Here is a 16,786-nt window from a genome sequence, read left to right as displayed (position 1 = left end):
GGAGCAACAGCACGCTGACTGGAGACAGTGTTGCCGGTTTCAGGAGGGAAATGTGTCATAACGTGATGTCATAACGAGGGTTCAGAAAAGCCTCACCCCTCCTCTCTCCCTCCGTCTTTCTCTTCAACGCCAGTCGTCTTTCTCTCTATCTCTTAATCTCTCTCTTATTCTCTCTTTATCTCTTTCTGATATTCTTTCTTTTTCTACCTCTCTCTCTCTCTTCCTCCCTCTCTCTTCCCAGCCCCTCAGGCTATGTTATTGAGTTGAGGAGCCAAATGATTTCTCTTTTGTGTGTGAGTCTCCATCCTGTCTGTGGGTCTCCAGACCCCTAACCACAGCTGGCAGTGCAGCCACCCTGTCTCAGAAATGTGATAGAGAGGAGGAGGAGGAGGGAGAGAGAGAGAGAGAGAGAGAGAGAGAGAGAGAGAGAGAGAGAGAGAGAGAGAGAGAGAGAGAGAGAGAGAGAGGGAGAGGGAGGGAGGGAGGGAGGAGGGAGGGAGGGAGGGAGGGAGGGAGGGAGGGAGGGAGGGAGGGAGGGAGGGAGGGAGGGAGGGAGAGGGAGGGAGGGAGGGAGGGAGGGAGGGAGGGAGGGAGGGAGGGAGGGAGGGAAGGAGGGAGAGAGGAGAGAGAGAGAGAGAAGAGAGAGAGAAGAGAGAGAGAGGGAGAGAGGAGAGAGGGAGAGAGGGACAGAGGGAGAGGGGGGTTCTTAAGGACCTACACCCTGGCTGTTCTGTCAGACTCTCTGACACAGGTCAGTCCTCACAGGTTAGTCCTCACAGGTCAGTCCTCACAGGTCAAGTCCTCACAGGTCAGTCCTCACAGTCAGTCCTCCAGTCATGTCAAGTCACAGAGGGAGGCAGAGTCGCTGTGTCCCCCCCCCCCTGTGGATCGAAGATTAGACCAGCTCCAACCACCTCTCCTCTCCCAAACCTCAAACCCACAGCCATGCAGCGGCTCCCTGCGACAGCTCTGTGCTGCATGATATCACTCCCATACAGATGGCACCATCCTCCGTCAATTATCACATGACATCCATCAGCAAGTCGGCTTCCGACTTTGAGAAGTTCTGGGGCTCCTTTTTCCACGTCGCAGCGCTGGATTACTCATCCCGTGATAGGCGTCAGTGGGAAATCACAGGACAAAAACTTCACATCTTGCCCCGAAGGCTGGTGCTGGAAAAGCACTCTCTCCTTGGCAGTCAAACGCACCGCATGAGGCAGTATTTGACGTGCCAGCAGTCAGCGGAGATCTGGACTGATTCACAACTCTCATGCTAATACATACTTGTACCCAATTATACCTCTGAGTGGTGCTCCCCACAAATGTTACACACGGGCCTGTTTTGCATTAAATGCATTTACACTTTAAAAAACCGGGGGGTAAAGGAGAAACAGAGCTTGCCCTGATGGACTCAAGCCCTGGGATGTGCAGAATACTAATAGGCTCTGTGTGTTTCATGCCCACGTTTGATGTATGGACGAACTATGCGAGAAAGAGAAAGAGAGAGAGAGAAAGAGAGAGAGAGAGAGGGAGAGAGGAGAGAGAGAGAGAGGAGAGAGAGAGTGAGAGAGAGAGAGGAGAGAGAGAGAGAGGGAGACGAGAAGAGAGCGAGCGAGAGGGGAAGGGGAGACAGAGAGCGAGAGCGAGAGCGAGAGAGAGAGAGAGAGATGGAGGGAGGGAGGGGCGAGAGAGACGAGGGGGAGACAAAGAGAGGTAGAAGAAACAGGAAGACAGACAGCTCCTCTGGTCTGACTGCTGGAGAAACAGAGAGGAAGGGACAGCGCTGACATCGTCTCTGACTCAAACAGTTCGGACGTTTTTTGCCATCCTGCGTCAGAAACGTTCCTATTGTGTGTGCGCGTGTGAAGGGAGGGCATCTCTGGCCTGGTTTCCTGCTAACCACCTTGTATGAAACTGTGGTTGAGCATCTGACAGGAGAATACCAGACAGGAATGTTGTCTGTAAAGGCTAAACAATACTGTAGTGTTTGTGTTTAAGGGGGTATACTGTTTACGAAAAGTATAGTTTTAGAGTAAACAGTTTTCTGTGTTCAAAAATCACAGCCAACTTAGCGTGGTGACAATTGACCAACCCCCCCCCCCCCCCCCCACCCCCCCCCCCCCACCCCCCCCCCCCCCCCCCCCCCCCTCACCTCGCCCCTTCTCAGGTGGCAGTTTTCTCATGAAATCCAAAACATAACAAATGTGAAAACTGAAAATAAATCACATGTGTTACTGACTAAAAAGTCATCTTTGTTCTCCACGCTCATCCCAGAGAGCCCAGGAGGACGAGATGGAGAAGATCACAAAGCACATCAAGTCATCCAAAGACAAAGAAGATGCCAAACCACTTGACAAACCCGAACAGTGAGAACAACATCTCCCCTCACATCCTGAACCCATCTCCTTCAGTTTGATTCTTTTTTACTTGCTGTTTTGAACTAAGGGTGTGAGATTGTGAGTGTTCTTGTACTCTGTCATTTCCCAGGTTCCTCTTCCAGCTCTCCCAGATCCCTAACTTCTCTGGCCGGGTTTTCTGTATCCTCTTCCAGTCCACCTTCTCTGAATGTATCGTTTCAGTCCAACGCAAAGTGGAGATACTTCAGAGAGTCTGCAAGGCGAGTGTCTTCCACCTTATCTTTGGCCTTTTCTTAATTTTGTTTCTATACGTGTATCTCCCTCTCTCTCTCTCCCTCTCTCCTTCTCCCTCTCCCCCTCTCCCTCTCTCTCTCTCTCCCCCTCTCTCTCCCCCCTCTCCCTCTCTCTCTCTCTCCCCCTCTCTCTCCCCCTCTCCCTCTCTCTCCCCCTCTCCCTGTCTCTCTCTCTCTCCTGATATACGTATAGGATCGTAGAAGGAGTGTTGTGTATGTTGGAATGAGAGGCATTGTCTCTTTGCAGGCCAATATACGGTACATTGGTGCCAGATGCCCAGAGCTCGAACTTTACCTCAATCTCCTTTTATCTTCCCCTTTTCATTTTTTTCTGTGTATACTCTCATCTCTTTCTCTTCTCTTTCTTCAATCGCTCACATTCATATCTGGTCCCAGGTCCGCGGTCGTCTTTTCATTTCCTTCTCTCATTTTAACGTCTCCTCTTGTTCTCCCTCCCTCCCTCTCCCTCCCTCTCCCTCTCTCCCCCTCTCCTCCCTGTTTTGGTGTGTGTCCCAGACCCTACAGGGTAGTCAGTGCGTCATGCAGGTGCTGGGCCTGATTTTGGCTTTTGGGAACTTCATGAACGGGGGGAACCGGTCGAGAGGTCAGGCAGACGGCTTCTCTCTTGACATCCTGCCCAAACTCAAGGACGTCAAGAGCAGTGTGAGTGTTACCGTACAGAATGGGGTCAGCATACGTAAATATAATAAATATTATATATTATAACATACAGTTAGTCTGTACTGTTAAATGGCTAGTATGGATTTGCTGAGTCCTGACGATGGCATCAACTAACTTCATCACCCGCTAGTGAAACTATTGTTTTGCATCAAACAGCTTGTGGGATTATTGATTGTGTTCAATTGACTTTGTTAAACTGCCAGCATTGCCATATAAGGACACACAAGTGACCGGCCTGTGTTTTTAACGTCTGAATCACAGAGGTGCCCATAAAGAACATCACATTTTCCACCGGTTGTACTCTATGACAAGCTCCCCAGCAGAGCGCCGTATAGCTGTGACGTGTCGTTCCGCTGTGCGGTTATTTACCTCGCTTCTCGCTCCTACAACCGTATTTTCCTTCTCCAAATCCAAACACTCAAAATCATTCAATTAATGAATAAAGGATTTCACGTTTATTTATTTAGATTTTTTTCTCTCTCTCTCTTTCAGGATAACTCCCAGAGTCTTTTGTCTTACATCGTTGCTTACTATCTAAGGCACTTTGATGAGGTACGGTTTGTTTCCTGTTTATTTGAATCCAGTTCTGATTTACTCCTGATTTGCTTAGATATCTTTCCAGTCCCTCGTTTCATCTTCTCTCTCGCCAGAGGACACCGTGGCTTATCCTTTATCAAATTATTTATTTTCCTTTTCCTCATTTACAACAGAAACGAATGTCTGAGCCATTCTCCTGCTGCTCTCGGACCTGCAGTGTGTTAGCTGGCAAGGCCTCCAAAGGAGAGCTAGTGTAAATAATTAGGTTAGCCAGATGAGATGAACTCAGAGCTGAGCCGCTTGCCAAAGTCAACCTGCATGACATGGTTCTGGGTTCCTAATGGCTCCCTAGTTATGCTGATGGACAGTGTGAATGAAGGCTTTGATTAGCATGTCTCCTCTCTAGCTGACCACCATTACCCTGCCTCGGTCTTATCTTATTGTGGATGTTTGGACAACTGATAAGAAGTGGTTGAAACAGCCATTTAAATCCTACCTGGGGTAGATACTGGGTAAGGTTCTGCTGTTTTAGGATGATTGACTTTGACGTGACTCTGTGTGTATATGTGTCTGTGTACTTGTGTGTGTGCGTGCGTGTATGTGTCTGTGCACATGTGTGAGTTTACATGTGTGTGTCTGTGTGTGGTGTGTGTGTGTGTGTCCAGGACGCTGGTAGAGATACGTGTGTGTACCCTCTCCCTGAGCCCCAGGATCTTTTCCAGGCCTCTCAGATGAAGTTTGAAGACTTTCAAAGAGACTTACGCAAGCTGAGGAAAGACCTCAATGGTGAGAACGTCTCCACATGATGTTTTTATTAAGTTTGTAGTCCAACACTTCCAAACCTTAGAACCCTGTATATACAACAACTTACCTGGCTGTAAACCTGAATTGACTCAGGTTATGACAGGTGTCATACTGTGTTTATGATACCACAGAATAGGCTTTATGAAAGTATAAATCATATGTAAAAAAATCCTCCCTCTATCTCTACAATGGAAAATTCTTCAAAGTGTGCACAGCTATGGTCATGTTTGGAGCAAAGAACCGGGTCAATAGATATCATCTGTTTGTCGTACAGACAGCCAAACCAGAACCAGATGTGTTGTCAGAAACAGACTCCTGTTGTATCCACAAGGCGTGCTCTTACTGTCTTTAAAAACACAGAGCTCAGAACAAGAACCAGGGGTTAGGGAGCCTCAGCTACCTGTTTATCCCAGACAGGGTCCCTTAAAGTGGGCCTTAGAGTCACAGAGCACCCCCTGGCTGGATTGTACCTCCACATTCATGCGAGAGACAAGTGTGCTGCATCTATTGAATTTACTGGAAAAGATTGCCTCATGTAAACTACTTTGTGTGTAAACTACTCTGTCGCCCCAAAGCGGTTACCTAAAGAGAGTGGGACTGTGTTTGACTCAAAGTGCTTCACCTAAGACTATTACACTGTAGGTTAAGATGCAGTTACTTCACAAATCAAGTGACAATGCACTTTTCCTGTGAACTTGTGAGGGGTTTATCGGGAATTATAGTAGTAGATGAGAGTTACAAGGAAGGGAGAGAGAGAGAGAGTGAGAAGGAGAAATAGTGCCAGGGTACCAGGAGTGAAGTTAAGGGACTTAGAAACAACAAAGAGCTCTGATGAAGTGTGGAAATGAGATTACACACTTAAAGCCAAGCTCATTGGTCGAAATCTCAAATCCAGAGCACCGTAGTGGATGAGGAGATGGGGAAATGTTCACGTTCAATCCCCAGTCTCTCAGTGCGTTCAACACACAAAGTACTTTCAACACATGGGATACAGGTGGTAAAACTATAAAGTTAGCAAAGTCTAGCCTTTGTGTGTGTGTGTGTTGTTCCAGAGTAATCACCCAAGTATTGTCTGTTTTCAATCAAGTTTTTATGCATCTAACTGCTAAACAAATCAAGCCGTCTATCTGTGTTACATCCCAAATATTGTTTTTCCTGTTCTCCTATCCAACTTTTTAAACCCCTCATTATTTGTACTTCATTAAAATGGAGTCGGTCACACAGAAGACAGAACTTCTGTTTTTACCCCCAAGTGGCTGGACCTACATAAACTTATCATCACATATCAGGTCCTGCTCCATCTGTAGGGACCAGTGAGGAAGTCGACCAGATGTGAGCTCCTCCTATTGCCTGGGGGAGGGGGGTGGGGGGGCGCGGAGGTGGTGGAGGCGGGGTGTCTACCATGATGTGGGCGGCCCACAGAACTGTGGCTTGGCCGACCCAAAGGGCCGCGGCGAGCAGGCTACCTCCGCAGAGAGACGGGGCCATCTGGTTGACCAATTAGCATTCCCTGTCCTATACGGCGAAGATCCCAAGCATGCAAGTTCTGGATCCATCATGGCTGCTGATGGTGCGTGACTCCGGGGGTTCTCAGAGGAGCATTGTGAGGGACATGAGGTTCTGAGGGGCATGGATCCCTGCTTGGCAGGAGGTAGTGAGCTGAACAGAGATGCATCATCAGAACTGAACAGAGCTTTGCTCCAGAGGTCAAATACCGAAACACTGATTCATCACTTCCATCAATGATTTTATCAGTGCTGGTTCAAACTGTGTTTTTTAGATTAGGAATGAAAGTATTTTTTTCCCCCCATTCCATCCATCCACCCATCCATCTTTTTTTGGTGTGTGATTCCATAAGCCTAATAAATGGTATAAGACATTTAATAACTAATTGACTGGATCATCACTTGTTCCTTTAGCTCTTCAGGGAACATAATCCCCTTCTTCTCCTGTCCAGCATGCTCAGCAGAGACGGAGAAGGTCTCCAAGATCTCTTCAGAAGAACATCTGCAGCCCTTTAAAGACAAGATGGAAGTGTTTCTGAGTCAAGGTGAGACATGTTAGCCTTTTGGGCAGAGAGTGTCTTTTATTCCTTCTTGACAACAGCAAGCTGTCCGTCTGTCATGACGAATGCCTCAGCTGTCATCTCCTGGAAATTTGTAGCTTACAAAGGTAAAATACCTGATGCCAATGGCAGCCATTTTGGACCAGGAACCGGGTGAGATGGGTGATTAATTACAAATCTCTCTGGATGCTGAGGCTGTCCCACTGAGACAAATGCTTGCGTTGTTCTCCTGGTTAATGTCCACTGTCTGGAGAGCAGACAGACTGAAGCCGTAGCTTACTAGGGTATCCATGGTGATCTCTGCTTACTTCAGACTTCACTGTATAACTCATCGTTACTCATCTGCAAAACAACACTTACGTACAGAAGGCGACTTTACATTTGCCGTTAGTAACATATCAATCCCAAACAAGCAGACAGGTCAAACATGAACACATGACACATTCATGGTTGAATGCAGGTTGGACTGCTTGAGATATTACCCTTATCGGGGTTCAATGTAGTGAAGTTTCTAGATGTTTGACTCCTTTATGAACTCTGCTGTGTGTGTAACAGTTGTGACCTCTACTGTAATTCTGCCCTGTCTTCTTTCAGTCCTCCGAGACCCTACTCTCCTGCTTGTACTTCCTCCCTCTCTCTTTTTTCTCTCCTCTACATACATCTTATCCTATCTTTGAGATCAAATAAACACTTCAGGGGAGCTGTTTACACAGAGGGCGGTTAAAACAGGGCTGATTAATTAGTGGTGTAGCAAGCACTGATGAGCAGACTTTCTATCACCTTCCCTCAGCGAGCGGCCATGTTTGTTTTCGTTTGACTGTTTGCTATCGCCTCTCCTGTCTTTTGGATGGTCAACCAAACTGCCTAGGCCCTCAGCCGTTTAAAGTACTCAACCCGGGGGCACCTCCAGGGGCACCTCCATGGGCACCTCCAAGGGCCCCTCCAGGGGCACTTCCAGGGGCACCTCCAGGGGCACCCCTGTAGCTCACCGGATCAGTGTGTGTAGGCTGAGGCCGTAAGATAGCGGCCTGAGTTGGAATCCGGCCTTGGCTGTTTGCTGCACGTCCTCCCCTCTCTGTCTCTCTCTCTCACTGTCTCTCTCTTTCTGTTTCTCTCTCTGTCTCTCTCTCTGTCTCTCTGTCTCTCTCTTTCTGTCTATCTGTCTTTCTCTTTCTGTCTCTCTCTCAGTGTCTCTCTCTCTGTCTCTCTCTCTGTTGTTCACTGTCTTTCCTGTCACACTATACTTTCAAACTGTCCAATAAAATTTGAAAATGCCAAAAGGTTTATCCCCCAAAAAAACGCAGTGGGAGGCTAAAGTTAGTAGGGTCGATGCGGTTTGGATTTGTGGTCTCAGGATGAGGCAGCCCTGCCTTACCCTCTGTACACATGGAAGTTCTGTTGGTGTGAACGTTGATTATCGGACTTGGAATCAGAGTAAACTAGTGTGTCAAACTGTATCAAAGGAAGAATCAAATACATTGTTGTGATGACAGTCAACTGCTTTTGTTATCCACATCTGGAGCCCTACAGCTACGAGCACTACTGGGATATTGTGATCCACTTCAAAGGTGTTATGCTTGTATGCTAGGATTAGTTGTTATGCTTGTTCCTACATTTCAAATGTCATTCTTGGTGTCGCACTGGCTTAGCTGCAGGCTATTTCCAGTTAACTGTGACCAGTGTCTTTGTATGACTGAGTTTTCTGGCTCCCACTCAAGTCCTTTTGTATTCAAATGTGAGTAGTTGGTAATCTGTAGCACATGTTCCCCTGCTTCAACGCTCCCTGTCCTTGGGTCTTACTTTAGAGGAGGCTCGGATGAAAGGCCTTTCAGTCCCAGAGAAATATCGGAGTTTCTCCCTTTGATGCAAATGACGAGGTTGTCCTCAGAGAGAGCGGAATGTTCGGAAGGAGCACGGACATGTGACTCTCGACGGCACCAGACGGAATTCTCCGAGTGCCTCCTTTCTGTCGTGGCGGAAAAACATAAAGAACAACAGCCGACGTCTTATTTGTGTTATTTCTATAATTTCTAAAAAGCCCCGGGTTAAACCGTCTCCGGCTCCACCGCTTCGACCACTGTTGTTTATTTTCTGACCATGAAACCAACCACAGAATAACAGTGGAAGCGGATTCGTTGGAACTCCACTGTTTGGTCTAGCTCGATTTTCCCCACTCGTTTCAGAAATTCTCATGCATGCAAAGCTTTGATGGAGCCTCTAGGACTACCAGCAGAACACTGGCCATGTGATAATCTGTTTCTGATGGAAATAAAGATTAGGGAATCCTGGCACTGTGCCCTTACACCACTGCTCTGTGATTGGCCAGTGGGGCAGTCTTCACAGAGACGAGCTTACACATTGGCCTGCAGCCTCAATTAAGTCAATTGACTAATAGTCCAACGCGTATTCAATAATGTAAACCGTTACAGCAGTACTTATTGTGATCACTGTTGTAATTGTTGTAAATTGTTTAACAATAATCGTGTCATTCCTAGCTGGATATTTCCCTTTTAGTCCCTTGATGTGCTTTTATCCCTTGATTCCTTGTTTCTGATTGGTTATTGATGAGCAACAGGAAGCACATGTCAAAGAGAGGACCAGTGAGAAAGTGATTTAGAATGCAGAGCCAAAGACAGAAGCGATGGTCCCATTGGCTATGTCTGAGTTCTTCAGATGTGGCTCTGGCTTCAATTACACCCGGAGATCAGATATTCCCAAGACTGAGGCACGCCATGCCAGAAATATTCCCTATCCGTCTGCCATTCTGGATGTCTTGGAAAACTATCTCTGAAGAGGTTTTGGGTCATTACAGATCATTTCACATCATAGTCCACACTGGTTAAAGGATTATGTTTGCGTAGCTACTCCAAAAACCCTCAAATGTCGTATAGTTGATTTTAGGTACCTTTAAGTTTTTATTTGACACAACATAACATTTGACATTGATCTCAACCTCAAAGATATTGTATCCTACCTTTTCCTAGAATATGGAAAGCAATAAACTGAAAAGACTTACTCTATATCTCTAGAAATTCCAGTGGAAATAGGGAAAATTAGCCAGGAGCAAATTGGAGGAAGAATCCTGCATATGTAAAGCTCAGGAAATCCTGTGGAATTCCTCAGTCTGTTTCAGGCTTCCTCTATTCTGTACTTTTACCATCGCTTATTATATATATTATTATATAGGAGACTTGAGTGGCAGGATCCCAATGGCTGGGCATGATAACCTGCAAGTGCCCAAATGCCTTGTTTTCTTTCGTCAGTTTTTATGTTTAGTAACTTTCTGCTTTCTTTCTCTCTCTCCCTCTCTCCCTGTCTCTGTGTCAACCTTCCCCGGCTCTCATGCAGATGAACCTCACACAAAGACACACTTGTTCAACAGTCCTAGGTGTTGTACAGTACTCCAACAGTTGATTAAACACTCACCTCTTGGTGAAAGCGTATGACCTTGCAAATGACTGCCAGCGTGAGTGATGTTGGAGTGTGAGGTCCTAGAGTGTGTGAACTGTAGCTAATCCTTCATCTCTGTCAGCAATGGTTGAATCTTTTGACCAGGTTCTGTCACGCACTCACAATATCTTTTCTCTTTCAGCGAAAACTGAACTGGAAGCACAAGAAACACAACTAGCCGACACTCAGAAGATGTAAGAGCAAACCTGCTATTGTATAAATCTTTGGAACGGAACGGGCAGATGAGATATGATCTGTGATGAGGATCTGAGTCTGACGTCATGAGAGCTACTAACAGCTGAATCATTGTCAGTGTTTGGATGCCCAAGTTACGCGTAGGTGCTGGGTTTTACCTCAGTCAGAAAGCTCCTGCGTGTCGTAGACTGGAGGCCCACAGTGCCTGTGGTGTTTATGCAAGCACACGAAGAGGAGACAGCGCTGGCTCCAGACTTCTGTTAACACTGGCTAGGAATGTGCTCCGAGCACACTCCTAACAAAGAGGCCTCTAACCTGTCCACCGTATTGATCAACAGCACCACAAAAAAAAGAGCATTTGTCACTTTCACTTGTGCTCTTTTAGTCTTTCCTTTCTCTGGTGTGCCTCTCCTTACCTGTCTATCTCGTTCTCACTTTCTCTCTCTCTCTCGTTCTCTTTCTCACTCTGTTCTTTACAACTCAAGAGGGTTAGAGGGTTTTATGAATTACAACCATAAGACCTTGAATTAAAACTGAAAAGCACTTGTACTCTATTGACTTACAAAAGAATGTCTTTGGCAACTAATATCCGAAATGGTCAGTCATGCACACAGTTAGGTTAGTTGGCGTACTTGACGATCACAAACAGCAGTATTGTTCCTAGCTTAACATTACCATTTTGCATGTTTATTTTTTAAGCCGGTTGGTTTACAATGGCTTAGCAAAAAACTTCTATAAAATCATGTGTAATATTTAGGGTCTTTTGAGGTAAACCTTTGTTTTCCTTCATCAGCTTCCTGGAGCTGAGTGTGTTCTTCTCCGTTAAGCCCAAGGCGGGGGAGAAGGACGTCTCTCCCAATACCCTCTTCTCCGTGTGGCACGAGTTCTCCTCCGACTTCAAAGAACAATGGAAGAAGGAGAACAAGCTGATGCTACAGGAACGGTGAGGAGGAGACGTGTGTTCCTGAGAGGTTCCCCACCCCGGTTCTAAAGGCCTGTTCACACCAACGATAACGAGAACTATTTGCGTCCACACCAACCTCAGCGATTAACGTTAGCTTCTCCGCAACGTCGTCTGCCATTTTAAATACGCGAGATCTTTAAATTCTGATTCTGGTTGTCAGTGTTAGTTCATCAGCTGGGGGATTCAAATCCCAACGATATCGTTCCGCGGTGGAGTTGTCGTTATCGTTTGTGGTGTGGACTCAGCTATTCTTTTAAATATAAAACGATTCTTAAAACAATATCTTTCTAGTTATATTTATCGTTATTGTCCTTCGTGTGAACAGGCCTTAAGTGCACGGTTCGAATTACGAAGGGGCTTGGGTGGTTTGACCCAACTAATTAAGACTTGAACCCCCCGCAAAAGAAGAAAAAAAACAGGTCTGGGGGTCAATACATTTATATATGGATCTTACCTGTAATCGTAAATATTACTTTGTGCCCTGGAGAAGTAGTTGACCCCCCCGTTAGTCATTGTATAATTCGCACTCTGCTTAAGTGGTTGACGTGTTTTTGTTCCCCACTGACTGAAAGCAGTTTGTTGATTAGGAACCCAGATACATTTTCAGATGCTGCCATGTCAACCTCACAACAACTACATACCATTAGCATCATTCAGTTTCATAGATGCAGTTTAGTTGAACCGACCCAAACTGAGTTGCTGAACCCTACTAATAGAAAGATTCCATCTGTGATTCCGTTTGCTTCCAGTGGTTTGATGGTTCCAAAGATATGATTTAAAAAGTCAACAAAAGCAAATTGTTCTGTTCCGCTCCATGTAGATTAGATTATGATATGAATTCATTGAATAAACATAAATGCCATGTGTTTTGCTTGTTGGGTAGGAAAATGTGAAATCTAATTTGTAACCGTAAACTCTCTTTGACCTTTGTTTTTTCCAAGGTCATCGCACAGTCCCACAATTCTATAAGGATGTTGGAATTATTGGCATTTGTCATCCTAGAATATGATTTCCTGTGTTCCCCCAGTGAAGATTATTGATGGGTGGTGTGCGCATGAGTAGAGAAATAGTTTTTCCATACAAAAAGCAACTTTCAGGATAATCTGTCAATAACAACTCCTCAACTTCTTTTGAAATATATTTTGGCATGAACAGTGTTGTCATTGCAAGGTCTTGGACTTGGACCTTTGCAGTAGCCAGCTTTATCAGATTCTGAGACTGAGCCAAATACTCTGGCTGGACACATAACTTACCCCTATCCAAACACTGGAGACCGCGGAGTCTTACCTGGACAGTCTCAGATCTGGAGTCTCTGCTCATTTTTTGTAGAAAAATATCCCCTTATCTAGTAGACCAGGGTGAGTCTCAAAAGCCAGTGTGAGCGTGTGTGTGTATCAAAGTACAAATGTCAGGTGAGTCAGGTGGCTGAGCGGTTAGGGAATCGGGCTAGTAATCCGAAGGTTGCTAGTTCGATTCCCGGCCGTGCAAAATAACGTTGTGTCCTTTGGCAAGGCACGTCACCCTACTTGCCTCGGGGGGGAATGTCCCTGTACACTTACTTACTTACTTACTTACTGTAAGTCGCTCTGGATAAGAGCGTCTGCTAAATGACTAAATGTAATGTAAATGTAAATGTTGATCTCTTCTCAGAGTCAAACTGGCAGAGGAGTGCTTCAAGCAAGCCAAAGAGAAGGCTGCGTACAGTGTCAAACCCAAACATGCCTCTGGAATAGTAAGTCATGACATCCCACCATTATTATTTCCCTCAAACTGCCGTCTCTCCACGTTCTCCCTCACCAGACCTTGTGGTCCACAGAAAGCCAAACTGGGTCAGAAAATTTGAGCCGAGTTACCTGAGAAAGACCATCCGTGAGCCAGCTGCACAAGTGAGATTACCCACGATCTAACACAACGGGTCAGCCATGGTTTTGTCTCCTTTCCTTTATTTGTCCTTCCTAGTTGAATCTTTGATTTGATATGAAATATTTTTGTCCTCCCAGTATTGTTATTGAAGATATAATGGATACATCTGGGCACTCAGTTGGCTACCGCACACAATGTGAGCTGACAATATGAGGTTTACTGTTTTTGGAAAACTGAAATGGTACCAAACCAATTCCAGTTGTTGAAAGAAGACAAAGGATAATACGATGATATAAAACCATACTTTACAAAGAAAACAAGCCATCTGTCCATCTCTGCCCACCACATTCCTGCACAAAGACAATCACATAAGAAGATTCATACTGTTTCTGCTAAAGCTGGTCTGCCAGACAGCAAGTGCCTTACAGCACACTGAAGTAGCCAAAAAACGACGTAAAGAGATTATTTCTAAGGTTTTAGCCTGTATCATAAATCAATCACATGGATGCATGGAGTAGAGGGCTTGGTCCTTGGAATACATGATCAGTTTTAATTTCAAGGAATAAAATATTTCTCACGTCATCAGGATTCATCAACATCTGTCAACTGTGTTTAAATAAAATATAGTCTTACTGTTGTAATAAATACCATCATCATCTACAATATGTTTTATATAAAGTAATATGCAATGTGTTTGTGGCATATAGTGTTCAGTGTGTCTGTTTAAACTGTTCCCTGTCCTTCAGTGTCTTGTCAGAGATGTGCAGGTCTGTGTGGTGACTCGGTCCCCATGTGCAATAATAAATACAGATTTCTGACTGGACATCAAACTGAAAGATCCTGATCACGTGTTATTTATTGACATTACATCAGTCAACATGTTAAAAAATTGTCATTTTACTATTTTCCATAAGTCAACTTTGTACTCTGAAATGACTCAGAACCACTGATTGCATTTAAACCACATACAGTACATATTTATGAAATAGATTTAATATACTTTGACATACACATATATATATATATATACAGTATATACTTTTTATTGTACTGTACCTCAGTAACACATAATAGAGAAGTGTATACTTCTTCACTGGCAAGGTGAATAATGTTTTTGTTTTGCTTCTGGTGTGATGAATTCACTGGCAGGTTCTCGTAGTCTCTCCCTCATGTGGAGCCCTGATTGACTGGCTGGCCAGGACCCCTGGTAAGCCCAGTCCATAGCACCACATCTGTCCTTACACACTAAAACACTGGGCAGCTTCACTACCAGTCTGGGATAGCTCTTTACTGGTTTGCAGTCTCATAGCTTCATAGCTAGATAGTAAACTATCTTCTGTCATCTGAGTGTGTCTCTCTCTCTTCAGGTACCATTTTCATGTGTTTTGGAAGAAAAGATCAGTGTTGCAATGCCTGTTGCTTTGAAACAGTGACTTTTTAGACGATAGAGGTATTCTACACAGCACCTGTAGACTGCAGTGTCACCATTCAGAAGTGATTAGTGGATGTGCTGTCATCTGAGACACGTCACATCTCTGAAGCTCTGATGCCAAATCTATCTGGACCATTTCCTTGAGTGGTCAATGGACAAACCTTGCTCAATACCTATTTGAGTCCGCTATGATTATCTGTCCTTCGAAGTGAAGACAGACTTTGTAACAGTCGTTCTCGCGTCTTTGTTAAGGGTTCACACCCACGACTGTGTTCATGTGAGGCTGAGCCAGCCTCACTTAAGTTTCCCCGGGCTGCTCACGTCCACGGACATGCAGCGACACTGTTTGACACGCTGCACCTTGCGGTGGCGGAAGGGTGGCTGCAAGCCGGGACAGTCCAGCTGAACGGTGAGCTGGGTGACCCGATGCGGTCTGCAGAAGGAGCACGACTGGAAGGGCTCTTGGGCCTTGTTGTGGGCTCTCCGGCCGGAGCCTGGGCCTCGATTTGAGCCGTGGCCCGAGGTAGGGCCCATGTGGCGAGGGATGTAGAAGGAGTTGCACTGGCCGTAGCAGAAGCGGTTGACCACAGTCCGGCTCTGGCAGCCGTCCTCGCTCACTGTCTGCCTGAGAGGCTGCGTCTTGCACCAATCGCGTCGGAGAGTCCGTCTCTCCGTGACAACGAGGGCCTCGTGGCTGGACGACAGCACCTCAGGTTTGTGGGTCAGCAGCTTCTGTCGGTCCGACAGGTTGGCTTTGGTCTTGTAAGGGGAGGGGATTGAACCCTGGGGGCGGGGCTTCCTGGTCTCCGTGGCGACGCAGAGCACCCCAGCCAACAGGACTGGGAAAGTGAGTTTCCAGAACATTCTGGGAAAAAAGGAAAATTTTAAGAAAATTAACCACTGCTTGCAACTAAACAACAAGGTTGCATGGCTCTGCAGATATGCTCCTTATACTGTATATTCAATGTAAGTTTATTGTAGTTATCTATACTGAGGCAACTCTAGTGTGTGACACGTGTAACAACATGTGTGTGTGTGCGTGTGTGTGTGTGTGTTCTTGCGTGTCTGTGTTAGAGATAGAAAGTGTTAACCTGTGGAGCCGCCTCCCTGAGTCTAGTCTCGTAAGCATCACAGAGGAAACAAATCTATCGACGGTGACGCCATTTGTCATCGTCTCCATGGCGTTGCCTCTGTTTGCTTTCTTCTCAGCTACACAACTCCTCCGAAAATAAACAAGAGCCGCCATCAAAGGACACACTTAAAGACCCATAACGAGAAGAGGAAGTTGATTTTATTGGTCTCGTCGCCGGGTAAAATAATTAGGGCTTTGCTTACTCCAGTCATGAACTATGCCTCAGATACGTAAACATGTGTTAGAGAGCCCATATGAAGGCTATTAGAGATGGCTCAGAGGACTGTGTGCTGTGGGTCTCAAAGAGCCGGTTCCTCCCTGACGAAGTCCTGTGAACTGAACCTGACCTAGGACTCCATCCATTCATTTATGGGGGATGGGTTTAGCTTAGTGGTTAGAGCGTTTGACTGCAGACCTTGAGGTCGCAGGTTCAAACATGTAGCAAATATGACATAATCCGCACAAGATGCACAAGTACAAACACACACACACACTATACTAGCTGCACTCACACACACGTTACTATGCACAGGCATAGACTTATTGTTGGACTGCAAACAGCTGAAATGCATTTGGTGATAGCAATCCCTGACTTCAAACTCACATGTAGCATCTTGGTCTACGTCTCAAACCCGATGATTGTCAGGGTTTATGGAAAGATGTTTTTGACCATCTCTCATGTATCTTTTCAACAAATGTTCTTAAAGTCTAACTGCAGGACTACAAATCTGACTGCAAATTAAAACAGCCTGAAGACTCCTTTCCTTTTCTATGCCCCAAGTTCTCTTTGCTGTGCAGATGTGTACATATTCTCCCCATTTCCTGGACCAGCACACAATTTGATGTCAGCCAAATGACTTTATCATAATCCACTTAGTCTCCTTGTATCTGTTAAGTTTCTGTTCTTGAACCTGGGGACACAGAGGCTTGGCCCTCAGTGTTGCTTTTGATGAAACCGTTGCAGGAATCTCTAGAACAGCTCTGCAGCTGTGACAGGAGGGGCATGACAAACA

At 45.6% G+C, this 16,786-nt stretch overlaps 1 protein-coding gene across 1 annotated transcript; it reads right to left on the bottom strand.

Moving 5' to 3' along the window:
• Nucleotides 1-13,557: 13,557 nt before the first annotated feature.
• Nucleotides 13,558-15,505, bottom strand: grem2a (gremlin 2, DAN family BMP antagonist a). The gene has a single exon (XM_067236564.1). The coding sequence runs from the start codon at nt 15,503-15,505 to the stop codon at nt 14,936-14,938; it is 570 nt and encodes a 189-aa protein (XP_067092665.1). The 3' UTR covers nt 13,558-14,935.
• Nucleotides 15,506-16,786: the final 1,281 nt, after the last annotated feature.

This window comes from Osmerus mordax, chromosome 5 (genome assembly GCF_038355195.1).
Source record: "Osmerus mordax isolate fOsmMor3 chromosome 5, fOsmMor3.pri, whole genome shotgun sequence".
In the NCBI taxonomy this organism is placed as follows: domain Eukaryota; kingdom Metazoa; phylum Chordata; class Actinopteri; order Osmeriformes; family Osmeridae; genus Osmerus; species Osmerus mordax.
This window is presented reverse-complemented; position numbering and strand designations above follow the sequence as displayed.

Coding starts and splice junctions, on each gene's coding strand:
- grem2a (XM_067236564.1), bottom strand. CDS start 15,505: ATGTTCTGGAAACTCACTTTCCCAGTCCTGTTGGCTGGGGTGCTCTGC.